Source organism: Aspergillus aculeatinus, assembly GCF_003184765.1.
Source record: "Aspergillus aculeatinus CBS 121060 unplaced genomic scaffold BO66scaffold_8, whole genome shotgun sequence".
Classification (NCBI taxonomy): domain Eukaryota; kingdom Fungi; phylum Ascomycota; class Eurotiomycetes; order Eurotiales; family Aspergillaceae; genus Aspergillus; species Aspergillus aculeatinus.
The window spans coordinates 1-24,109 of NW_020291477.1; the positions used below are offsets into that span (position 1 = coordinate 1).

Genomic DNA, 24,109 nt, shown 5'->3' on the forward strand with positions numbered 1-24,109 from the left:
GGGCGAAAGAGATTATGAGGGACAGACACGGGAGGGGGAAGAGGGGACTCGGGATAGAGGGGAAAGAGGGCAATCAAAGAAAAGAGAACATTCGCATACATACAGCAGATTTGAAGACTGAGGAAAGCTGCAGAAGTAGTATCCAGACAGACTGACAGAATTTCACTCTTACCTGTAGTCCATCCAACAAGAAGAGAGACAGGGGAAGAAGTGAGTGAGAGCTGAGATGATACGATTGTAAATGCTAAGTTAAATAATAATTAATAACGGCCGGGCCGTTGCGGCCGCTGCCTGTATTCTTAGGCATAAGCTAGACTAAGTCCAGTCGGTGGTCACGGGCTAGGTAAGGTTAGGTAACTTCAGGTTAACAGTCGCAGCTTCCAATCACCGATCGCCCTGCCCTGATCGGGAAGTGGAATCGGTCAAAGCTGCTGCTGCCTGAGTGATGAGGCATCAAGATACCTAGGCAGTGCTGACTGATAAAGAAAGGCGGGAGGGAGTCCACTGGTTACGAATTACGACGACTTTCCCCGACAGAGCGCAAAGTGTCCTCCTCCGAACCGTCAAGTCAACAGTCTGTTGCTCCCCCCATTGAACCAACAAATCTATCTTCGGAGATTAGGTATGTTCCTTGCATTGATTTTCAACCCAGCAGCCGACATGTCGCCTCAATTCAACCGTCCATCCTACCCACTGCCCTGCATCCCATGATTAAGGCTAACGTGGCTTCCCCCGTTCTCCGGACAGTGAACTTCCCATCTCCGCTATCTACTTCCCTCCTACAGCGCCGGTACCTCTTCCTGCTGTGCATCACCACAAAACACCCACAAAACAACCTCAATTGAACCTCACCTTGATACCTACCAACCTCTCCCGCAAAAGAAACACAACCATCACAATGATCACCGACGACGAGCTCCACCGCCTGGCCGTCTTCCTCGGCAGCTGCGCCATGATGATGATTGTCCTCTACCACTTCCTCGAAGTCAACGCCAAGGACGACGGCGCCGAACTCGACGCTCCCGCCGATCAGAAGGTGCCCGGGGTCTCGCAGGAGACGGCTGCGGCTGCTGCGGCCGTGGGATCGTCGTCGTAGGGTGTGAATGGGGAAGGGAGGTCTGGCTAGGGAGGATGGATACCCACAACCTGAACGTTTTGACTGCTGTTTTCTTGTTTCTTTCTGTCGCGTTTATTTCTGTGTTCTGTGTCTCGAGTCTAGTTTAAGCGAATGACTACGGGGTGGAAAAGACCAAAAGGCAATGGGCTTGTTTGTTTAGAATACCCGGGCGGTGGTCTTTTGGGCTCCCATCCAATGCATCGTTTACTTTCTATGAAATACTTCGCATGTATCTTCGTATGTGTGCATTGTATGGATGTATATCACCTTGCAAATGTTCCCAGCTTTCCCACAATATCAATGTACAAGGTTGTGGTTTCCTGGGGTAGGCGACGGGTTGGGGACGAACCAAAGCTGGGTAGGAGTCACAGGACACACTCCCAAAAAGCGACCGGAACACCTAGGCCTCGACACCGATGCTCTCGAATGAATGACTCTAGAAAAGTTGAGAAAGGGACCAACCACACCGCCCAATGCAGAATGCCGGTTGCCGTAATATGAAGATACCACAGGCTTACACAACCACTTCATAAACATCCTCCTCAGTGCTCTGTCGCTCATTCCGCACAAAGTTGGTCAATTCGCAGCCCCCCGGGTCCAAGCCCACGCCGATCTGTTCTTTCAGTCGCTGCACAGCCTTGAGGATTTCCTGCGCTTTTTGCTGCTGGGTAGTTTTGCCATGAACTCTATGGTAGGCTCGGATCGACGAACCACTCGCCGGGAAGATAAGCATGTCATCCAAGCCAGGCCGACCGTTCTGAGGAATCGTAGACAGTCCTGTTTCGCTAGTGGTTTCACCTATTCGATAGTGCGAGCAAGAGTCAAATAATTAATGATCGCCCTTCAAAATGCTACAAGTCACGCGTAAAGTGGAAATGCGATCATCCAGATGCTTTCTCACCAGGTCTTGGCACAGATGGTCCGTCGCCCAGCCTCCACGCGATAGAGTCCAGGTGGCCCTTCTTCACGTGCTTGAAGAGCAGCGCCGCAGGCATGGGCTCCGGGTGTGTGCATCCCTTCCAACCGCAGGTCAGCTGCTGAGAGACATGAACCTTGAAAATGTGTTTCTTGAGCCCCTCCAGGTTATGAAGCTCAGCACGACAGTCCGTCCACTGACAGCCGAAAACCTGGTACTGCACCAGTTGTGCGCTCGTCGTCGTAACCGGCTGCTGCTTGGGCTTATTGCCGCTCCCAGGCGGACGACCAGGTCCCCGCTTGCCCACCATCGCGCTCGCCGGTGTCCTGGGTGTGGACTGTGACTGCGGCTGCGGCTGCGGCGTTGGTGGTAATGGTGTGTACGGGGACTGCAAGGGAGGAACACCGGTTCTGGGAGGAAGCTGGACCTGCGGACTAGGAGACTGGAAAGAGATTTGGGAGCTAGGAGGAGGTTGCGATGGCTGCACTTGCGGTTTTGGATAGGGAGGCAGTGCCTGCTGAGGTTGCGCAGATGCTGGCGGGACTGGGGCTGATGGGAAGTTCAGATGAGGCGGAGCAGGAATCGGGTGCGGCGGTCGCGGCGCGGGACGCGGCGCGGAAAGTTGGTTGGGCGTGGAAAGTCGGTTGGACGGCGGAAGGGGAGCGCCCATCCGTTCCTGGTCACGTGCCTCCTGCGAATCTACTAGATCCCATCGAAATGTCGCCAGATCTGACCCGTTGTCCACATGTGTGAACACATCCCTTAGACGGAAGAGGTGATGGTTCAGAGCGTCTTCAGTCGGATGACGGCCGGATGCAATTAGAACATCTCTAGCAATGGTCTTAGGGTCATAAGCCAGCTTCCGAGCAGCATCCGCTTCATTTATAGGCTTCACAATGTCGGCGCGGTGTTTCAAATAATCCTTCACTTTGAGCCCTGGGGTAGTTGCGGGAGAGTAACTGTAGACAGACAGCCCACCTGCCGGGATTGAAGGATGGGCGGCACCCGTGGACGCAAACGACGCCGGTGGCTTTGATGTCTCTAGAGGTCCCACGCGACGTTTCTTAGCAGGATTTCCAGACTCCTGACTCGTGGACGCATTGAACTTCTGCTTTTGAGGGATCACTTGCGAAGGCGCTGGGCCGGGTGCTGGGCCGGGCGCCGGGGCAGGAGTCTGGACAGGAGCTGGGGCCGAAGCCGGTTGACATCCGGGTTGTGGCATCTGGGGCATACTGTGCGATGGTGTCTCATGAGGCCCAGCGGATGAACTTTGGTAAGGTCCGCCCGTATGATGACTTGTTGCTGGATTCTGTACCAGACTCTGCGGTGATACCCCGTAAGGCGCGGCGGAAGAGTTCTGATTGGGCCCGCCTGCATTCTGATTTACTGCGCCGTTTTGTGGCCTGCCCTGTGAAGGAGCCGTGTGAGACCCAGCAGTAGGAGCTTGGTTGGGTCCGCCGGTAGCCTGAGTTACTGGCGGATTCTGCGGAGGCGCGGAGTAAGCCGAAGGTGACGGCATCGGCTGAGGCGTTGGATGGTAAACAGACTTCTGCGCCTCAGGAGGGACTGTCTTCGAGGTCGGCGGAGGCGCGCGCCCGGGCGCAGAGGCCGAGGCCGTTCTGTTCCCATCAGGCATCGTTGTCCAGGCTCTTGGAGGGCCAGCCTGAGGTGCGCGAGGGGCCGCGCTGTTGGGCAGGTGGGATTGTGTGGGGTTAAGCAATTGAGGAGACCCTGTGTTTCGAGGCCGAGGCGGAGCTGTCTTCGTAGGCGGCGGAGCAGGTGCTGCAGGTGCTGCAGGTGCTGCTGTCGTGGTAGGTGGATAGGATTGGGTTGGTTGTTGAGGCTGTGGAGACGGTGCCCGCTGCGAGTGATAGAGAGCTTGCTGCGCTAGGTTCTGATACGACTCGGGTCCCCTGACAGGAGCATAATGAACCTGCGAGCCTTGCGTCTGGGACACGGGGGGTGGCGCGCCGGACGATGGAGGCGCATAACGAGGCGGAGCATGCGGTGGGCGAGATTGTGTTGGGAAAGGAGCGGGTGCTGAGGAAGGAGTAACACCGGTAGGCCTCACATTGGTTCTCTCCGCTGATGGACGACCTTGAGGGTAAGGTGGTTGAAATCGAGCGTGACTCGTTCCTGGCGACGGGTGGGACATTTGAGACGGCGGGGGCAAGGCAAAGTACGGATTTGCCTGAAAGTATGCCATATTATTGTCTTCAAACCTCTGCACCTCGGGGTCGTAGCCATAGCGCAGGTAGCTTTCCAGCCACTGAATGTCATCGTTGTTTGACATTTTTCCTTGCCGGTGTTGGCCCCAGGCCGCGTTATCAGGGTTTCAGGCGCGAATAGATTCCCGTCTGGATCATGACATGGGATCGAATAGCATAGATGTGTGCAGGAAAGAAAGAATAAGTGAATGTTAGTAGCACATCGGTATTTCACAGAAAGAATCTGTAACACTCTAGAAAAAGGAGAATCGAAGCTTGACGCGACTACGCATAGCGCATCGCGAAATGCAATAGAACAATGGCCGGAGAATCATCGACCCGGACCGCTCGTCAGATAGGCAGGCGGTGAGCTTTGATTGGGACTAGCTGTAAGCTGGCGAATGAGGGGGCAGGTTCTAGTAACCTTACAGGCTAAGCGCAGCCCGGGTCATGTGACGCACACTGACCATTGAAAAGGTCCGCGGAAGTCGCCCATTGACTTCTATCTAACTCACAACATGAGAATTCTTTCAAGTTGTCCACACTCCAGGGAATCTGCACCACGATCATGTTCCTGAGTTCGCGGAGATCTGCTGAAGCGTCTTAAAATGATTGGGACAATCTGCAGACAAGCACTATACCATTGGCTGCATGCATCCGAGATGCAATCATCCGGACTTGACAACCTTTGACTTGCACCCCCTATCACAACAATCTAAGCAGGGCTTAGACTTGCGAGGGCGATGCTACAACTCCGGATGCTGGTGCACGAAGGTCAATGGTTCAGGGGTTCTAAATTCCCGTGCTTAACCCTCAATGAAGCGCAAGCATACCAGCAAAGGCTGAAACATCCCGCTCAAGGAACTCGACTGTCACGATCACAACTGGTCAGGCACGAGATTTTTACGGAAGATACAATACCTTGAGAAATGCGCTACGACTACCCCGACAAATGTAGCTGATCGCTCCCCTGATCATCCCCACCCCCCTTATTTCCCACATGAATTGCGCCAGGTTTATCTCCCCATCAACCCTTCACAATGCTTGATGGGGTATACGACTGGCGAAGAAGGAATAGCAAATAACTTATACCTGGATCTAATCCAGGGGGTTCGTTTGCCTCGCTTGCAGACCCGCACTGATGTTACTTCGGTGGCAAGGACGCTGTGGGTTTGAGAGTGAGAAACATACTGTAAACTCTAGCACTTGAATTGCTTAGGTAGCGGATAAATTGAACATCATATTACGATACTTGATTCTTTTCCCTCTCAGTCTGAGTTCTCCTGGTTGTACATCTTCTAAGGGCCCTCTGTGATACTACGCAAGGTGTGGGTTGGATGGATGATGCACTTGCATTTGCAATATGTACTAGTACTCATGAGCTCTGCAGTCTATCTCTTGAGCTGGTTCGAGACATTTCCAAGCCTGGTGCCTGGAGGTGTATTCTATTTGCCATATTCGGCAGTATGTTTTTATATAATGGGTCTCGAGCTATATCTGCCGGTGTTTGTCATATCGCCGCCTTCTTATGCTCTGCAGGCTTGAGCTAAAACCGGGGGATTAATAGTGATATAGAAGCAAACCAGACTACATTATCATGATATTATACAGAATTAAGAATTGAGCTTCCATCCATCTCAAAGGCCAGCCCAGCCCACCAACCTCAACTAGATACCATCGCCCGTTGACAATCATGAGCCCATCAATCAACAATCAGCGCAAAAGAACCGCAAATCAACAACACGCAACAAGCACAAGGCTCAATCTCAACCTTCACAAAAAGGAATGCAATCTCACACCCCCACCCACCTAATCACCCCATTTTCCACTCACTGCCAGCCCACCAACCAGTCGAAACATTCAACCCACGCACTTTCCCCAAGCAGGCAACCCACACCCCATCCCGACAAACAAATACACCAGGAACACGATCACCACAATCAACAGTGCGACCAGCTTGACATTCTTCCACCACATGCGGCGGCGCAGCCCGCGGCTGCGCATCCGGAAATCATGCGCGCTGCCGCCGAGCCGATCCGTCTTGTCGACGAGCAGATCGATGCGCTCGCCGCGCTCCAGCACGCGCTCGATGTTCTCCGTCATGATGTCGCGCACGCTGTCGATCTCGCGCCGCGCCGAGGCGAGCGAGTCCGACGGCGGCGCCGTGTTGTACGTCTGCAGCAGCGCGCGGAGGTCCGGGTTGAACGCGGCGCAGCCGTAGGCCGGCAGCGTGGCGAAGTCGGTGCTGGACGGCGGGTAGGCCGCCAGGAACTTGCGCTTGATCTCGAGGAGGAAGGCGAAGGGGATGCGGCGGCCTTGCTCGGCGGTCGCGACGACGATGTAGCTGAGCGGGGCGTAGGAGTTGGGCTCCGTGGATGAGGAGGAGTCATTGTTATTGTTGTTGTTGCTGCTGCTGCTGGGGGAGTCGGCGATGTAGTGCACGAATAGGCGCTCGTGGGTGTACGTGAGCTTCTGGGGTTGGTCGTGGGAGATCTTGGGGAGGATGATGGAGGCGAGGGAGGAGGCGGCTGATGAGGAGGTGCCGGGGGAGGAGTGTTCGGCTAGGATGGTGGTGCGGTGGGCGATGCAGGAGCTGGATTTCCAAGGAAGGTGAATTGGTTAGTTGTGGGCTTAGCAGTCGAATTGCATTGGGAAGGGGAACTGAAGCTGGCTGGCTAGCAGCTGGGTTGTTTTTTTTTTTTTTTTTTTCCCCTGTGTTGAGGTTTCTGGGTTGGTAAAGACGTACTAGAGCAGGAAGCTCGAGGGCTTCGAGGATGAGGCGGCGGCCATGATGCTGAGATGGTTAAGTTCCTGCCGATTCTATGTCGATGCTGCAAAAGGTTGTCACCAGCTGGCAGGGCAGGCGAAGAGGTTGCAGTTGTTGTCTTTGTTTGGTGCCTGGAGGCATCGATTGCGAGATAAGATCATCGGTCCGTGACGTCGCCGCCCCCAAACCCCGGATTCCATCACGTGCTACGCGGCTGCGTTCCCAGGCATTGATACTGACTCTCTACACGAAACATTCGCTGAAAAGACAATCTTGCTTTAGATTCTAGCTAGATTTTTCTCTGTAATATCTCAGATAAACTTCCTTTCATCTCAGTGTATAAGCCTAGAGTGGCTGGATCGCATCTTCAAGTGACAAGTCTTCAAAATCTGCAATACATTGTTCAATACCGCTTCTTTCGCTTGCCATGCTGAACGACATGACATCCGTACCAAATCCGCCTGTCGCCCCGTGCGACGCAGCTTGCACCGTACTCTCATAAGTGGTGGAAGAGTAGTCTGAGAGCGGCTTCGAAGCAACCGAGCTTCCCATATGTATCCCCGGTCCCGGCGTCGCGAACCCTGCAAGCTCGGCATTTGGAATGTCAAGGTCGGCGAAGACACCTCCAGAACCATCGTCATTACCTCCCGCCCACAAAGGAAGATACTTCACTTCATTCGCAGTCAGGCAGCTGACACAGTCGGTAATTAGCTGATCCATCTCAGATCGATAGGACCCGCGCATCCTGTCTGATATTGAGTGCAGATAGGAAGAAAGTTGGCTGAAAAAATCCTGAGGGTTAAAGTCAATGTACCCTTCCGGATAGAGACCTCCGAGATGGCAGATTGGACCGGAGGGTGCTTCGCTCGAGAGATGACCCAGGGTGTTGTTCCATGCTGACTCCAGCTCTCCAGTGTCGCCTACAATAATGAGATCCGCGCCATAAACGGGACGACCGGAGCCGGTGTGGGCGTTGTAACGGTTGACTTCTCCAACCAAGTCACCCGTGTCAAAAAGTCCGATCTTGGTATTTTCCTGCGCCCGAAATGGCTGTAGATGACGGCCCAGATCGGCGACCGACTGACTTGCGATGGAGTTGGCTGAGCGCAGATACACGAAGGCTGACGGTAGGAGATTGCTCCAATTTTTTGACCCGAGGTTCTTCCAGAAAGTTCGGCTCATAATGCGCTCGGTATAATGCATCTTGGTATAAGCTTTCAGAAATCGCTCTCCCGGGTAATCATCATCGGGCTCATGAAGCACTGAGATCTCCTTCCAAGTTACCAGGTCGGTATTTAATGCATCAATAACATGGTGTCGCACATAGTTCTTGAGACATCTGATGAGCTCAGATGCAAGAGGACAAGGAGGGCCGCCTGCTTCGTGTAAGAGCACTTTGTGGACCGCAGGCAATCTCTCCAGCCATTGCATCTTGCTGCCAACGAGCTCAAGAAAAGTGTCAATGACATGGTCCTTGAAGCTTTGACTGGCATACTCCACTCGCTGCCGGTCCTCATCATCCAGAACCTCCCGAACCCGGCCGTAGAGAGTCTCGTGCGAATCCCAAGGGCGGGTAAGTGTTGCGTTCGGCTCCGCCATCAATCGCAAAGATGCCTCTCCGACCAAGATCGAAAATGAGTCCTGGCACAAGTAGTCACATTGGATAGAGCAAGCAATCCCGTATGCAATCTCTGGGTGCATTTCAATGAGTAGAGAGTTCCTACCCTCGTAAATCCAGGTCAAGATCGGGACCTTGACCCATGGATGATGAGCGATGCCATACAGCTTAGCCAAGGCAAGGAACGTCCAGAGCTTGCACGGAGTGTTAAGCTGAGGCTTGAATCCTTCTAAGGCTTGGAGGACATGAGCGATCCCTCGGCGGTTGCGAGCCTCTGAATACTCAACAGGGATGCCGGGCTCGTCACTGCTACTGGAGTGTTCGAGTCCATCGTCTATGCCACCAACAAGGTGAGATGGGAGGGTCCATCGATTTTGTGCAAGAGCCCATTTTCGTAACCCCAGCGGACACGAAAGCTCTGTAGTAAACCTCACTCCTTCATCATCTGTGGTGGGCGGCGTGAGGTCAATGACAAACTTCACACCGTCAGGCAACGTCCCATCTAGCTTGCAACGCTTCAGAACTCGAGACTGAGCTCTAGGCTCAAATAGTTTGCGAAAGTAGGCAGAGCCCGTGGACAGCAGTCTTTGACTATGGACTCTGTGGGGGATTGTAACTGCGCGCTGTGGTTGCAAGGAATACCTTGACCGATCGTGTGGTTCTGTGTCGTCGATGTAAACGAGGGTGTCGGCACTGTCCATGAGAATTAAGTCAGGCCCGTGGCTGCGACTCATCGTGTTATCTGGCTATGAAGTGGTGTCTTGTGACGTGAGAAGGCTGAGTCGGTTGATGGGCTGTTAATCCAGGAAATGTTGAAACCAAGTAGAGACAAGTAGAGGCTTCTCAGAACCGAGGCTGATTGAGAAGAATCAAAGGGTGGAGTAGAAAGCTGACAAAGAAGGATGAAAGAGAGAGAGGTGAATTGAGGAAGGGAGAAGAGAGAGAATATAGTGGGAGAGAAGTGAGAAGAGAAGTGAGAAGACAAAGATGAATGTATACCGCAGATGTGTTGGGTTATGAAAGGCGGGAAGAGAGAAGCCTGGCCGCTGCCTACAGGTGAATGGCTACCTGCCCTGTGGCGTAGAGCTCACCGATGACAGGACCGTACAAGTGAATAAGGCGCGAGTGACTGAATCATCCATGATGAAGGTAACTATCTCTTTTACGGCTATAGTCTCCGCTAACTGTAAACAACTGAATCAGTCTCGACTGCTTGCTGGCACAGCCCTTGCATTACAAAGTGGCACAGCCCTTGCATTACAAAACAGTACAGTAAACAAAATAGACAAACGGAAGATTGTCTGACTTACCTATTATGACCTCTTCATTGGCTGCTATGGAGAGTCCTTTGTAAAGTCAAGGTGCTAGTTACAAAGTGAATTTGTCAGGATACAATCATGAATATCCTTCAGGTCAGGTCATCATCCACTTTATGCTGTGGAAAGCAAAGAAGGCACTCAAGGGAAGAGAAGAAGTTGTTGGAGAGAAGTCGTTGGAGGGCCTATGTAAAAAGGTGATCAATGATCTTATCATTAGTACGGAGTACCTATTACCTACATACATATCTGCGGAATCATGTCCGGACTAATCAGGCCGCAAGATCAAAAACCCCATAGTCATCCTAGATTGGCGGTCTCAACCTCAGACCCGGCAAGAAAAGCTCGTCCTAGACTTAGTTGCAAGGCTGAGCTATCAAGGAAGCGGTTTAGAAGCTCTTTGAATATAAGACGATACGAATACTGGTAGCAATATGTGAAATCGCCTTTCAGGAGTTGAAAACGGTATCAACAGAAAGCTATGTAGCACAGCAGAAGATTGATGAGACAGCCAACCAAATACTAATACAAAACATTAAACATGTCATGATCATCGATGCATCAACATAATCAAACCGCTACTCATCCTGTGAAACGGTCTTCTCCTCGCGCAACTGAGTGGCTGACTCGTCTGAGTATTGGCCTTCGCTGCTAGCCTTGCTTTTGCGAGACCCCGGACCGTTCTTCTTGTTCTCCTTCTTGTCACCCGCCCGTCTCTTCTTTTTCTCGCGCTGAGTAATGGCTTGCTCATCCGGTCGACTTTGACTGCGACTCGCACCCCCGCGCCGGAGGTCCTTGACTTCCTTGATCACCTCGCGGAAACCTTCTTCAATGTTGTTCATCCGAGCCAAGACAAGTTTACTGAGCATATCCTGGTTGCTGTTTGGACTGTCCGGGCGTCTGATGTTGCCCGTTGCGTAGGCCATTTGAGTGGTCATACTTGATGGAGCCCCTCCAAGGAAGCCGTTCGTGATTGCTTTGTTATCACCCAGGTCAGAACCCAGACCGTCGAGTATCGAGGACCGATGGCGTCCCCTGAAATGAGAGTCAGGTGCTGAGAAGCCATTCATATCAGGAACAGACATGGGGTCGGATCTATGTAATGTCGTGGTTCGAGACCTCCCTCCGTCCGTACTGTGTCGTCGTAGAGCCCAAGGTCCTCTGGATGGCGGCCCGATTATACTGCTTGCACGGTCTGGAGTGTGAGCCCTCGGTCTGACAGGGTTTAAGGAAGCATCCGTTTCCTCATGTTCACTTCTCCGAGGGATCGGATTATAGAGCATAGTGGCACCCGAGTAATTCCGTTTATGATATTTGATACGTCGAGTGGGACTATTCTTGCGAGACTTGAGTCGAGCCGTTGAGGGTCGGGAGCTGAAAAACTTTGGTTGCGTGGTGTGAGAGCTTTCATTTGCGTTCATGAGAGTGTTCTCCTCGGAGTTCTTCGACGGCGATCGATTTTCTCTCTGTTCCCCAGTCCATTCGCCATTGTCGTCACTAGTTAGCTCATCATCACCCTCCATTCCTGTTTGCCGAGAAAGCTGTCTGGTTCTCGCAGGGAATAGGAAGCCTCTCCCAGGACGAGGCGTAGCTGGTGATGATGCCACAGGATGTGCAGAATCCTCAGGATTAGAGGCAGCTGACCGGTTTGACTCTGTAAAATCACGCAGACTTCGTGTCATCCGCCGTTGATATCCTGATCTATTCCTCGGCAATCTTTCCAAACGGCTCACTTCATCCGAGTCTTGCTCATCAGGAGGATGAATGGGTCCCGAACCCATGGTCTGCATCCAATGATTGACAGCCAGGTCGTTTTCTCGAGGATGAAGCTTTCTTAGTCCTCTGCTTGGTTCATCCTGATAAGGTTGTCGGAAGACAGCTTCCAGCGCCCGATCTTTCTGGGAGGTCGCCACTGAGGGCTCTCGTACCAGTCGATTTCCTTGAGAGGTAAACGCTCTGAATCGGTTACGACGAGGCCGGAAGCGGTCTGCACTATCGGTACGAGCAGAAGGATCAATGAGGTCGATAGAGTCAATGACTTGAAAGCTGAGTATTGTCTTCTCATAGAAGCAAATGGAAAACAAGATCGGCAGGTGGGTGACTTTGATGATTGTGCGATTGAGCCGAACGAACTGTCTGAAAGACATGAAATAGCGGAATGGAGCAATTAACCATGCCAGTATGTTCGTCGGCGCAACATAGGAGAAGAGGGCATCCGACTTCACCATGGAAATGGTATTGACAGCGAAGAGAAACTGGTGCTCTTGGTTGGCGTTTTGCACAATGCCCATGAAAGAATTGGTGAGAACTGTGATCAAGATCGTCACAACAACAAAATGACAAATGAAGAGGAAGATAGTCAATATGAGTTTCCCCAATGCGTTGTAGTCTTCCCAGAGGGTCCACGCAGTGGGGGTAAACCCCATCAGCATCTGAAATAGAGCATAAGCTACGGCGCCGGGCGAGTGGTCCTCACCATTGCCAAACGAAAGTGTAAATGCAACGAAAAATCCACTGCAAGCGATGATAATCAACAGAAACACTGCGATCAAGTCCGACGCCATGATTCGGAAAGCAATGAGCAGTTGAGAGAAGTAGCGGTAATGATCGAGGATTGAAAAGAGGCGAGGGAACAACAAAACAGCATTCGCAGCCAGGATATCGTATGCCTGATCGGCAATGTATTTGTTGCGCGTGTAGGGCATGACAGCACCGTAAAGCCGCATGCAGTAATAGCAGAAGAGAAGGAACAAAATTCCGAGGTCAAACAGATTCCAAAAGCTCATGAGATATAGACTGAAGCCCTGTTCATTGAAGCCGACAATCTCGTCGAGCATGAAGCCAGCGCTCCATAACCAGAAAACGATCTCAAGAGAGGTGATTTCAAGGCGACGTTGTTGCAGAACAGCCAGAAACAGAACCAGCAAAATGGCGAACGACAGTGTGGATAGAAATTGACGATAACGAGGCACCCGCAGCCTGGACAGCTTGAACAGGGACGCATCCCTTGGATCATAGATAGTAACCGAACGGCGCAGGCTGGACATTCCAGACTGTGTCTGCTGATGGGCTGGTACCAGGTTGGGTGTCGAGCCGTAAGTTAGCCCTCCGTTCTGTTGAGGTCTGGCTAGCGAGCGATGAAGGTTGTCAGCTGCTGAATGAAACACTATTGTGCCTGCCCAAATGGCCTCTAGCTGTTGTACGACAAGTGGATGCGATAAGAATCGTTTGGCTTGAGCCCGAATGGCTATTTCGAGGCAGGAGATGCGAGCGATGCCAGGTCGCTTATTACCCTGCGCGGAATTCCAGCCAGGTGGGCGTTCAGTGACCGCCTGCCCATTAAGTGGGTAGAACTCATAGGACAGAGCATCAATCAGTTCTCGCGTTGTATACTCCCTCAGCAACTTGATAGCGAGAAGTTCGCAGACCATGGCCCTGGTCTGGCTCACACCACTGTTTCCCGGATTTGAATGAACCTCTTTTGTGAATTGCAAGCAATTGGTCATCAGTGCGTATAACGTTGCGCGAGAAAAGTGACCCGTTCGGATTTTCTGCTGAATAGGCTTCACAAGGAATTGGGAGATCTGGGGTGATCGCAATTGATCCCATGTTAAGGTAGTTTCGCAGCGCGTAACGATCAAAGGGCGAATGGCGTGTGTGATATCATAAACTGGAAGAGTATCTAGGGTCGGTAGAGTGGTTAGCCCATGCATATGCGCAGCTCATGGTACATGCTGTTTCATACCGAGGTGAGAGGCAGAGAAGATAGGAAGAAGAGGGCTGGTTTCAACAGGAGTATCTTCCTCTTCCTCTTCATCCTGATCGGGACCCGGTACTCGACCATTTGCTTCATCAAAGCCATTTTGTTGACCGAACTCCTCATATCCTTGTCCCCACCCCCTTTGCGGGGCGTTGTTATCAAAGAACGGCCATGGTGAATCTCGAGTGGTATAAGGTGATGAGAACGGAGAGCGATCCGCATACGTTCTCCGTTTCTTTGGGCGTAAGAGCGAAGCGAGCATTCTTCTGGGCAATCCTGGAAAGTCACGATCGCGCGGGGAAGCGGTGGCTCCAAGGTTGTTTATCTTATCATGTTCCAGCAGCACCAGAAACGAACAAAGAGAGCAAGGTACTATTCAAGTTCAAAGACGACGGCGGCGGAAAGACCAGCAACAACCTGTAAAGAAATCGACTGAGGGATTAGTGAAAGTCGCCAGGCAAGTTCGCGTGATCGGAGTAAGCATTTTTGCGCCGAGTTAGATAAACAGGGAGAGCTACCGAATGATGAAACGATTTGCTGCAAAAATTGACGCAGCTCACATGCGCCTGCAGTGCATCAGCAGCAGCAGCAGTACGGAGTAGAAGGGATTGGAAGATCGCAGGACTCGCAGGAGAATTATCAGCCATCTTGAGATTTCATGCGACAACGCCCAGGCCGCGTCTTAGCGCAAGATAAGTGATTGCTCTGAGCCTTGGCCAGCCCAGGCCGAAGCACTGACCTGAATAGTGAGACCATTACGTAGGGGAACCCGGAAGGGAGGCCAGCCTTAATTATGGCGCGGTCACGGATAAGTTACTTATCATGGATAGTTAACTACTTCCCTACTACAGGTCGGCCGCCCACCCCATTTCAGACTGTAAGTAAATGTACATCAATGCATGCACTCACAATGATGAAAATTGTATATTTCATCCATCTGAAGAAGTCATAATCTTCAAAGTACTGAGGCCCCATTTTCTATCGTCAGTTCTTGCTAGCATATCCAGGATCCCATAACTACTGGTCGGGTATTGGCCCATTGATTAAATTCTGGAGAGATAAGGAAGGTCAGATGATGCTGTATGACCCTGCCACATTCCAACAATTAACCTGATTCCATTCTTAGTGGTGTTACATTGTTAAGGTACATATGGCCATATAGTTAAGTCCTTTCTGTGATAGTTAGTATGAGTAGTTGGAATCTGCCACTAAACTACTGTGTACTGTGCAGTATACACTTTTCTGCAGTGTACCCTCTGTGTACCCTCTGTGTACCTTCAGTGTACTGTGGACTCTGTCTGCCGCTCAACCGGGATCGGTACCGCCAGTCGGGGGCAAGGATGATTCATATTCCGTAATTGATCCAGGCCAGATCCAAGGCAGGGAACCAAGCTACTGTTCACCGCCTGCACTAATTCCGCTGCACGCGAGGTCGATCAACACTAAGAGTGGCGAGCCTCCTCGGATGGCCAATTAAATGCCGTGCCAAGTGGCTGCAACGGGCATAGGGCGGCGTCGGCAGATTTTGGCTGGGGACGGGGCCCCTTCATGACAAAAATACCTACGGTAAACCTAGTAGACTACGGGCACGGAGAAGTCACAGGAGAACCGGCCCGTATCTGTGTGGCGTGTGCAGAACCATCCCCCCCCCTCTTCCCCCTCCATTTCTTCCCCCGAACCCCTCCAACAAACCGATGATCGGAGTAGGCGAGGTGTTTCTATTAGCCAACAGTCAACCTGTATGACCTCACCCACGAGGCCACTGCTGTGGCTGCCTTTTGCCCCCCTTCCCTTCCTGTCGCCACTTCAGGAGCTTTATGTGATATGCCACAGTGAAGATTTACTGTCAATGGCATTGGGACTCCAATGAAGAGAATTGCGACGTCCTTTGGATTGTTCGCAAGCGATAATGTGAGCCATTATATAATAGAGTGAGCTACACGAAAGCATCCAGATCACCCCGAAACAGTAAGGTCGAAAGTGTAAAACTTTAGAAAAATTTTCCTCGCGGGCGGTAGAGCATGGCAGAACGCCCATCAATCCCCGGATCGGTGAAACGAGTAGTCCAATGAGAAAGCTCCATAAGCCCCCCGTACACAAAAATTTTATTCTGAGATTTCTGCTCGTCTCCCTCTTCTTCTTCTATTATTCCTCTTCCTCTGCAGAAGCAGCGAAACGACATCCATCCCTCCTTCTTGCATCTCTACAAAAAGGATCTTGGAGGCTGCTGATGCTACGGTAGAGAGAATACCTCTGACACACAGTCCCCGAGAGGACCTTTTCCCCTCCCCCCCACAATCCACCGCTATGCCCCAATCCACCGAGGAGGTTGCGCTCCCCTCCAGCCCTCTGGCTGGAGGCGCCGTGGCCTACAATCAGATCAACAAGGAATTGCAACCGCTTCCTCCTATGGAGGCTCACAATGGAGCCGTGATTGCTCCCGCATCCTCTCCCACCCGTGACAGCAACGGAAGGATGATGTCCCTTGAGCTCGAGGATGGCACAGTCTACCAGGGCTACAGCTTTGGTGCTGAGAAGAGCGTTGCTGGTGAACTGGTCTTCCAGACTGGTATGGTAGGATACCCCGAGTCGGTCACCGACCCTTCCTACCGGGGCCAAATCCTGGTCATCACATTCCCCCTGGTCGGTAACTACGGTGTTCCGTCTCGGGAGACCATGGATGAGCTCCTGAAGACTTTGCCCAAGTACTTCGAGTCGACTGAGATTCACGTGGCGGCTTTGGTTGTCGCAACCTATGCCGGAGAAGATTACTCTCACTTCCTGGCTCAGTCTTCCCTTGGTCAATGGCTGAAGGAACAGGGCGTCCCCGCCATGCACGGTGTTGACACGCGTGCTCTCACGAAGCGCATTCGTGAGAAGGGTAGCATGCTTGGTCGTATGCTGCTCCAGAAGTCCGAATTCGTCGACAGCGCTACCGAAGTGCCCACGGAGAAGGATAGCTGGCGACCCTTCTTCGAGGAGACGGAGTGGGTTGACCCCAACAAGAAGAACCTTGTTGCTGAGGGTGAGTTTTCCGATTCCGTACTCTCAACTAGGAATCATTTTGGCTGATGAATATATAACAGTATCCATCAAGGAGCCTAAGCTGTTCTCTCCCCCCGAGGATATTGCCCTGAAGCACCCTTCCGGACGTCCGGTCCGTGTTCTGTGCTTGGACGTCGGTCTCAAGTTCAACCAGCTGCGCTGTTTGCTTGCCCGCGGAGTCGAGGTCCTTGTCGTCCCCTGGGACTACGATTTCCCTACCCTTGCCGGAAAGGATTATGACGGTCTTTTCGTTTCCAACGGTCCTGGTGACCCCGCTACTCTTACTACCACCGTCAACAACCTTGCTAAGACCATGAAGGAGGCCCGCACTCCCGTGTTCGGTATCTGCTTGGGACATCAGTTGATTGCCCGCTCTGTTGGTTGCCAAACCCAGAAGATGAAGTTCGGTAACCGTGGTCACAACATTCCTTGCACCAGCATGGTCTCCGGCAAGTGCCACATCACTTCTCAGAACCACGGTTTTGCTGTGGATTCGACCACCCTTCCTGAGGGCTGGGAGGAACTTTTCGTGAACGCCAACGATGGTAGCAACGAAGGTATCCGCCATGTCAACCGTCCATTCTTCAGTGTCCAGTTCCACCCCGAGAGCACACCCGGACCTCGGGACACCGAGTTCCTCTTCGACGTCTTCATCAACACCGTCAAGGACACTATTGCCTCGCCTGAGGCTCTCACCAAGGCTGTTTCCTTCCCCGGTGGCGCCATCGAGGACAACGTCAAGGCATCTCCTCGTGTCTCCGTCAAGAAGGTCCTTATCTTGGGTAGTGGTGGTCTGAGCATTGGACAGGCTGGTGAGTTTGACTATTCCGGTAGTCAGGCCATCAAGGCCCTGAAGGAAGAAGGAATCTACACCATTCTCATCAACCCCAACATCGCCACCATCCAGACCTCGAAGGGTCTTGCTGACAAGGTCTACTTCCTCCCTGTCAATGCCGATTTCGTGCGCAAGGTTATCAAGCACGAGAGACCCGATGCTATTTACGTCACTTTCGGTGGTCAGACTGCGCTGCAAGTCGGTATCCAACTCAAGGATGAGTTCGAGTCTCTGGGCGTCAAGGTCCTCGGTACCCCTATTGACACCATCATCACCACCGAGGATCGTGAGCTCTTTGCTCGCAGCATGGACTCCATTGGCGAGAAGTGTGCCAAGTCCGCCTCTGCTTCCAACTTGGAAGAGGCTCTCAGCGTGGTTGAGAGCATCGGCTTCCCTGTCATCGTTCGTGCTGCCTATGCCCTCGGCGGTCTTGGCAGTGGTTTCGCCGATAACATGGAGGAGCTGAAGGAGCTTTGCACCAAAGCCTTTGCTGCCAGTCCTCAGGTTCTTATTGAGCGGAGTATGAAGGGCTGGAAGGAAATCGAGTACGAAGTTGTTCGTGATTGCAGGGACAACTGTATCACCGTCTGTAACATGGAGAACTTTGATCCTCTGGGTATCCATACCGGTGATTCCATTGTTGTCGCTCCTTCCCAGACCCTCTCGGACGAGGACTACAACATGCTGCGTACAACTGCAGTCAACGTCATCCGTCACCTCGGCGTTGTTGGTGAATGTAACATCCAGTATGCCCTCAACCCCTTCTCGAAGGAGTACTGCATTATTGAGGTCAACGCTCGTCTCTCGAGATCTTCGGCCCTTGCTTCTAAGGCCACTGGATATCCCCTTGCCTTCATTGCGGCCAAGTTGGGTCTCAACATTCCTCTCAATGAGATCAAGAACTCTGTCACCAAGGTCACTTGCGCTTGCTTTGAGCCTTCGCTGGATTACTGCGTTGTCAAGATCCCTCGCTGGGATCTGAAGAAGTTCACCCGCGTCTCCACTCAGCTTGGATCCTCCATGAAGAGTGTTGGTGAAGTCATGAGCATCGGAAGAACCTTCGAGGAAGCGATTCAGAAGGCCATTCGCTCCGTTGACTTCCATAACATGGGTTTCAACGAGACGAACGCTCTCATGTCCATCAAGGGCGAGCTGCAGACGCCCTCTGACCAGCGTCTGTTCGCGATTGCCAACGCCATGGCTGCTGGCTACAGTGTTGATGAAATCTGGAAGCTCACCTCGATTGACAAGTGGTTCCTGAGCAGACTCAAGGGTCTCAGCGATCTCGGAAAACTTATGACCTCGTACAATGCTACCACTGTGCCTAGACCCCTGATCAAGCGCGCCAAGCAGCTTGGTTTCTCCGATCGTCAGCTGGCTAAGTTTTTGAGCTCCAACGAGCTCGCTGTCAGACGTCTACGTGTGGAGTCTGGCATCGTTCCGATCGTCAAGCAGATCGATACTGTCGCTGCCGAGTTCCCCTCGTTCACCAACTATCTGTATCTCACTTACAATGCTTCTGAGCATGACGTGAACTTCAACGACAATGGTATCATGGTTCTCGGCTCGGGTGTCTACCGCATTGGTTCCTCTGTCGAGTTCGATTGGTGCTCTGTGCGTACCATTCGTACCTTGCGCGAACAGGGCCACAAGACTGTTATGGTCAACTACAACCCCGAAACTGTCAGTACCGATTATGATGAGGCCGATCGTCTGTACTTCGAGAACATCAACCTTGAGACCGTTCTGGATATTTACCAGTTGGAATCCTCCAGCGGTGTCATCATCTCCATGGGTGGTCAGACTCCGAACAACATCGCTCTGCCTCTCCACCGCTTGAACGTCAAGATCCTCGGTACTTCTCCTGAGATGATTGATGGTGCTGAGAACCGTTACAAGTTCTCTCGCATGCTGGACCGTATCGGCGTCGATCAGCCAGCCTGGAAGGAATTGACTAGCATCGATGAGGCTACTGAGTTCTGTAACAAGGTCGGCTACCCCGTGCTTGTGCGTCCCTCTTACGTGCTGTCGGGTGCGGCCATGAACACTGTCTACTCTGAGCATGATCTGGCCAGCTACCTCAACCAGGCTGCTGATGTCTCGCGCGAGCACCCCGTCGTTATCACCAAGTACATTGAGAACGCAAAGGAGATCGAGATGGATGCTGTCGCTCGTAACGGTGTTATGGTCGGACACTTCATCTCCGAGCACGTTGAGAACGCCGGTGTTCACTCTGGTGACGCTACCTTGATCCTGCCTCCTCAGGACTTGGACCCTGAAACCGTCCGCCGCATTGAAGAGGCCACCAGAAAGATTGGTAATGCTCTCAATGTCACCGGTCCTTACAACATCCAGTTCATTGCCAAGGACAACGATATCAAGGTCATCGAGTGCAATGTGAGAGCTTCCCGCTCTTTCCCCTTCGTGTCCAAGACTATGGGTGTCGACCTCATCGAGATGGCCACCAAGGCCATGATCGGAGTGCCCTTCGCCGAGTATCCTCCTGTCTCCATTCCTAAGGACTACGTCGGTGTGAAGGTTCCTCAATTCTCCTTCTCTCGCCTCTCTGGTGCCGACCCTGTTCTGGGTGTTGAGATGGCCTCGACCGGTGAAGTCGCTTCTTTCGGACGTGACAAGTATGAGGCCTACCTCAAGGGCTTGATTTCCACTGGTTTCCGTCTTCCCAAGCGCAACATTCTCTTCTCCATTGGTTCCTACAAGGAGAAGATGGAGATGCTCCCCTCCATTCGCAAGCTTCACCAGTTGCAGTACAACCTGTTTGCCACCGCTGGTACTGCTGATTTCCTCAAGGAGAACGGCATTCCCTGCAAGTTCCTTGAAATCCTGCCTGGTGAAGAGGAAGACATCAAGTCCGAGTACTCTCTCACTCAGCACTTGGCCAACAACCTCATCGATCTGTACATCAACTTGCCGTCGAACAACCGTTTCAGACGTCCTGCCAACTACATGAGTAAGGGTTACCGTACTCGTCGTATGGCCGTTGACTACCAGACTCCTCTGGTCACCAACGTCAAGAACGCCAAGATCCTGATCGAGGCCATTGCTCGCCACTACGACCTCGCTGTCCGAACTCTGGATTACCAGACCAGCCACCGCACTATCATCCTTCCCGGCTTGATTAACGTTGCTGCTTTTGTTCCTGGCCTGGTCACTCCCGGCTCCGCCGACTTCGAGCTCATGACCAAGGCTTCCATTGCCTCCGGTTTCAGCATGGTGCGCATCATGCCCGTGGGTGTTGATGCCTCGGTTACCGAAGCGGCCGCGCTCAAGGTTGTCCAGAAGAACGCCCAGAAGGGTGCCTTCTGTGACTTCAACTTCTCTGTTTCGGCGACTTCGACCAACGCTGACCAGATCGGCCAGTTGACTGGAGATGTCGGTGCTCTCTTCATTCCCTTCAACCACCTTTCCGGTAACATCAGCAAGGTCGCTGCTGTCACTAGCCACTTTGCTGCTTGGCCTTCTAGCAAGCCCATTATCACCGATGCTAAGTCTACGGACTTGGCCTCTGTGCTGCTCCTGGCTAGTCTCCACAGCCGCAACATCCATGTGATGAACGTGACTTCGAAGGAGGACATTACCCTGATCGCTCTGAGCAAGGAGAAAGGTCTCAAGGTGACATGCGATGTGTCTATCTTCTCCCTCTTCTTCTCCAAGGATGACTACCCCGAGTCCTTCTTGCCCTCCGCTGAGGACCAGAAGGCCTTGTGGGAGCACTTGAGCACCATTGATGTCTTCTCCATCGGTAGCATTCCCTTCCAGATGGCTGGTGATAAGGGCTCTGCTGTCGTTGGTGTCGCTGAGTCCTTGCCTCTGCTCTTCACCGCCGTTGCTGAGGGCCGCTTGACTATCGAGGACATCATCGCTCGCCTTTACGAGAACCCTAAGAAGATCTTCGAGATCCACGACCAGGCTGACAGCTCGGTTGAGATTGAGATTGACCGCCCTTACACTTTCCAGAGTCCTCATGGCTGGTCCCCCCTCAATGGCAAGAATGTCCGTGGTGCTGTGCAGCGTGTGACGTTCCAGGGCAAGACCTCTTGCCTCGATGGCGCGCTCACCTCGGACGCCCCTAAGGGAGTTGACATGTCTACTCACCGGATTGCCCCTGCTTCCCCGTCTGTGAAGGCTATGTCTCCCATGGTTCGCGCTCGCCCGGAGAGTTCGTTTGACCGGAGACTCTCCGTCTCTGGCACTCCTCTGCGCCAAGCCCGTCGCGCTGCGGAACAGGCTGCTCCCGCGGTTGGTGAACTCGGCCCTCCCCTGTACACCCCCGTGCCTCAGGTCTCCTCTTCCTTGATGGACATGCTTTCCCGCTCTCCCTTCAAGCAGAAGCATGTGCTTTCGGTGAAACAGTTCACTCGCGCCGATCTGCACTTGCTCTTCACCGTGGCCCAGGAGATGCGGTTGGGTGTTCAGCGCCAGGGTGTGCTCGACATTCTCAAGGGTCGTCTGCTGACTACCTTGTTCTACGAGCCATCTACCAGAACCTCCGCCTCTTTCGACGCTGCCATGCAGCGCCTTGGTGGACGGACGATTGCCATCTCCACTGAGCACTCTTCCACCAAGAAGGGCGAGACCCTCCAGGATACTCTGCGCACTCTTGCCTGCTACGGAGACGCTGTTGTTCTGCGTCACCCTGATGCTAACAGCACTGAGATTGCGGCTAAGTTCTCTCCCGTTCCTGTCATCAACGGCGGAAACGGCAGTGTTGAGCACCCCACTCAGGCCTTCTTGGACCTCTTCACCATCCGTGAGGAGCTTGGAACTGTCGGAGGCCTCACCATCACCTTCACCGGTGATCTGAGATACGGCCGCACTGTCCACTCTCTGCTCAAGTTGCTCCAGTTCTACGACGTCCGGGTGCAGCTTGTTGCCCCCAAGGAGCTGTCTCTGCCCGAAGAGGTCCGCCAGCAGATTGTTGCCTCTGGCCAGCTTGTCGTGGAGTCCGAGGAGTTGACCCCTGAGATTGTCGCTCGCTCCGATGTTCTGTATTCGACCCGTGTCCAGAAGGAGCGCTTCGCGGATCTCGAGCAGTACGAGCGCCTGAAGAACACCTTCGTCATTGACAACGCTCTTCTCAAGCACGCCAAGAGCCATATGGTTGTCATGCACCCCTTGCCTCGCAATGCTGAGATCTCGGAGGAGGTTGACTTCGACCAGCGGGCTGCTTACTTCCGCCAGGTTAGTGTTGCTTGGCCGTCTAATATCTTTGAATATTCGCTGACTTGGACACAGATGAGATATGGCCTCTACTGCCGCATGGCTCTGCTTGCCTTGGTCATGGCACCCTAGGTCATTTCTGGGATGATGTACGATATGCGAGCAAACCACAGGATATCTGTGCTCTCACAGATCTGATTGGCGACCTCGATTATCATGTGTTTCCTATTTGTTTTTTCCCGTCTCGGCATTGGCTTTGCTTTCGAAAAGTTATTCAATGTCATTACATACACCGCGTAGGCTATTTGCGAGGCATATAGAGATGCTCGCGTGTTAGATTAGATTTAATTTTCCCTATTTTCCAATTATACGATCCCGTTATGTGTATGGATTGTATTCTGTGTTTGTGTTGTGTTTTGCGTGTGGTGTGTGTGTTGTGTTTGATGTGTGTGATGTGTGTGTGGTGTTCGTTGCGTTCGTTGCGTTTTGTGTGTTTTATGTGTTTGGCGTGTTTCTGGCGTGTTCTCTTTGTTTTCGACTTATTTTCTGTTTTCCCTGTTTCTTTCTCTTTCTTTTCCTTTTTCTTGGGAGTTATTGGGATTGGAAGGACATTGGGATTTGGGACTCGGGATTGGGAAGGAAAAATTGGCGTTGATGAAAGATCGGCTGGACGGCCATCTTCGGGCGGGACTGGATTCCCCCAAACTTTATACCCCTGGGACGACAACTTGGCTACGACTAACTTGCAACTACAACTACAACTACAACTACCACGACTACTACCACGACTACTACCACGACAACTATTACAACTATTACAATTTGTGGTCCTTGATGGCCCTGCTGCTCGCAGCAATCAATCAATCAATATAATCATTACTTTTCCTGAATTATACTCCATTTCTTTGTTAGACTTGCTTGTTGCACCTTGACACTTATCTCATTGTCAAAGCATAAGCAGAAATCGCGTTTGTTATAGCATCTTCTGCTGTGTTGCTCGTGATTCGAGGGATTTTAGATTATTGTCAAGCATTGAAGCACGGAAGTACTAGTAGGCAAGAAAGGCTTACTAGTTGGAACAACGGGGGCTAAATTACCCTTTGCGGACTCCGACGATAAGAGCCGGGCGATGCATACGATCATCAGTCGGTCTCATGCAGGTCACTGGCTTCCCCTCCTTTCTGCTTTGTTCCTTTCGTCTTTCCCATCTTCTCCCCCCCCAAAAAAAAATTGTCTCTTGCTTAGTCTCGTATTCGATCTACCACGATTCAAGGCCATGCCTGCGGGATGGACTGCTTCGCCCGATCCAACCGGCGCGCTTCCACGCATGTTGGCCAGCCTCGGCCA

General features: G+C 52.4%; 6 protein-coding genes across 6 annotated transcripts; 2 read left to right on the top strand and 4 right to left on the bottom strand.

Moving 5' to 3' along the window:
- The first annotated feature begins 530 nt into the window (after nucleotides 1-530).
- Nucleotides 531-1,436, top strand: BO66DRAFT_389196 (dolichyl-diphosphooligosaccharide--protein glycosyltransferase subunit 4). Its single transcript, XM_025646740.1, has 2 exons — nucleotides 531-622; nucleotides 748-1,436. The coding sequence occupies exon 2, from the start codon at nucleotides 899-901 to the stop codon at nucleotides 1,094-1,096; it is 198 nt and encodes a 65-aa protein (XP_025506903.1). The 5' UTR covers nucleotides 531-622; nucleotides 748-898; the 3' UTR covers nucleotides 1,097-1,436.
- A 195-nt stretch (nucleotides 1,437-1,631) lies between these two features.
- BO66DRAFT_408903 (putative C2H2 finger domain protein) lies at nucleotides 1,632-2,343 on the bottom strand (the record flags this gene model as incomplete). Its single annotated transcript, XM_025649151.1, has 2 exons — nucleotides 1,632-1,915; nucleotides 2,019-2,343. 2 exons carry the CDS (start codon nucleotides 2,341-2,343, stop codon nucleotides 1,632-1,634), a joined length of 609 nt encoding a protein of 202 aa, XP_025506904.1.
- Nucleotides 2,344-5,898: 3,555 nt separating this feature from the next.
- On the bottom strand, nucleotides 5,899-7,111 carry BO66DRAFT_389199 (synaptobrevin family protein). Its single transcript, XM_025646741.1, has 2 exons — nucleotides 6,987-7,111; nucleotides 5,899-6,833 (listed from the first exon to the last, which is right to left on the bottom strand). Exons 1-2 carry the CDS (start codon nucleotides 7,028-7,030, stop codon nucleotides 6,101-6,103), a joined length of 777 nt encoding a protein of 258 aa, XP_025506905.1. The 5' UTR covers nucleotides 7,031-7,111; the 3' UTR covers nucleotides 5,899-6,100.
- Nucleotides 7,112-7,296: 185 nt separating this feature from the next.
- Nucleotides 7,297-9,636, bottom strand: BO66DRAFT_389200 (uncharacterized protein). Its single transcript, XM_025646742.1, has one exon. The coding sequence runs from the start codon at nucleotides 9,357-9,359 to the stop codon at nucleotides 7,353-7,355; it is 2,007 nt and encodes a 668-aa protein (XP_025506906.1). The 5' UTR covers nucleotides 9,360-9,636; the 3' UTR covers nucleotides 7,297-7,352.
- A 583-nt stretch (nucleotides 9,637-10,219) lies between these two features.
- On the bottom strand, nucleotides 10,220-14,309 carry BO66DRAFT_468888 (ion transporter). The gene is made up of 2 exons (XM_025652685.1): nucleotides 13,687-14,309; nucleotides 10,220-13,623 (listed from the first exon to the last, which is right to left on the bottom strand). The coding sequence occupies exons 1-2, from the start codon at nucleotides 13,961-13,963 to the stop codon at nucleotides 10,520-10,522; spliced, it is 3,381 nt and encodes a 1,126-aa protein (XP_025506907.1). The 5' UTR covers nucleotides 13,964-14,309; the 3' UTR covers nucleotides 10,220-10,519.
- Nucleotides 14,310-16,008: 1,699 nt separating this feature from the next.
- On the top strand, nucleotides 16,009-22,894 carry BO66DRAFT_435529 (bifunctional carbamoylphosphate synthetase/aspartate transcarbamylase; the record flags this gene model as incomplete). Its single annotated transcript, XM_025650855.1, has 3 exons — nucleotides 16,009-16,726; nucleotides 16,788-22,783; nucleotides 22,838-22,894. The coding sequence occupies 3 exons, from the start codon at nucleotides 16,009-16,011 to the stop codon at nucleotides 22,892-22,894; spliced, it is 6,771 nt and encodes a 2,256-aa protein (XP_025506908.1).
- Between the last annotated feature and the right edge of the window lie 1,215 nt (nucleotides 22,895-24,109).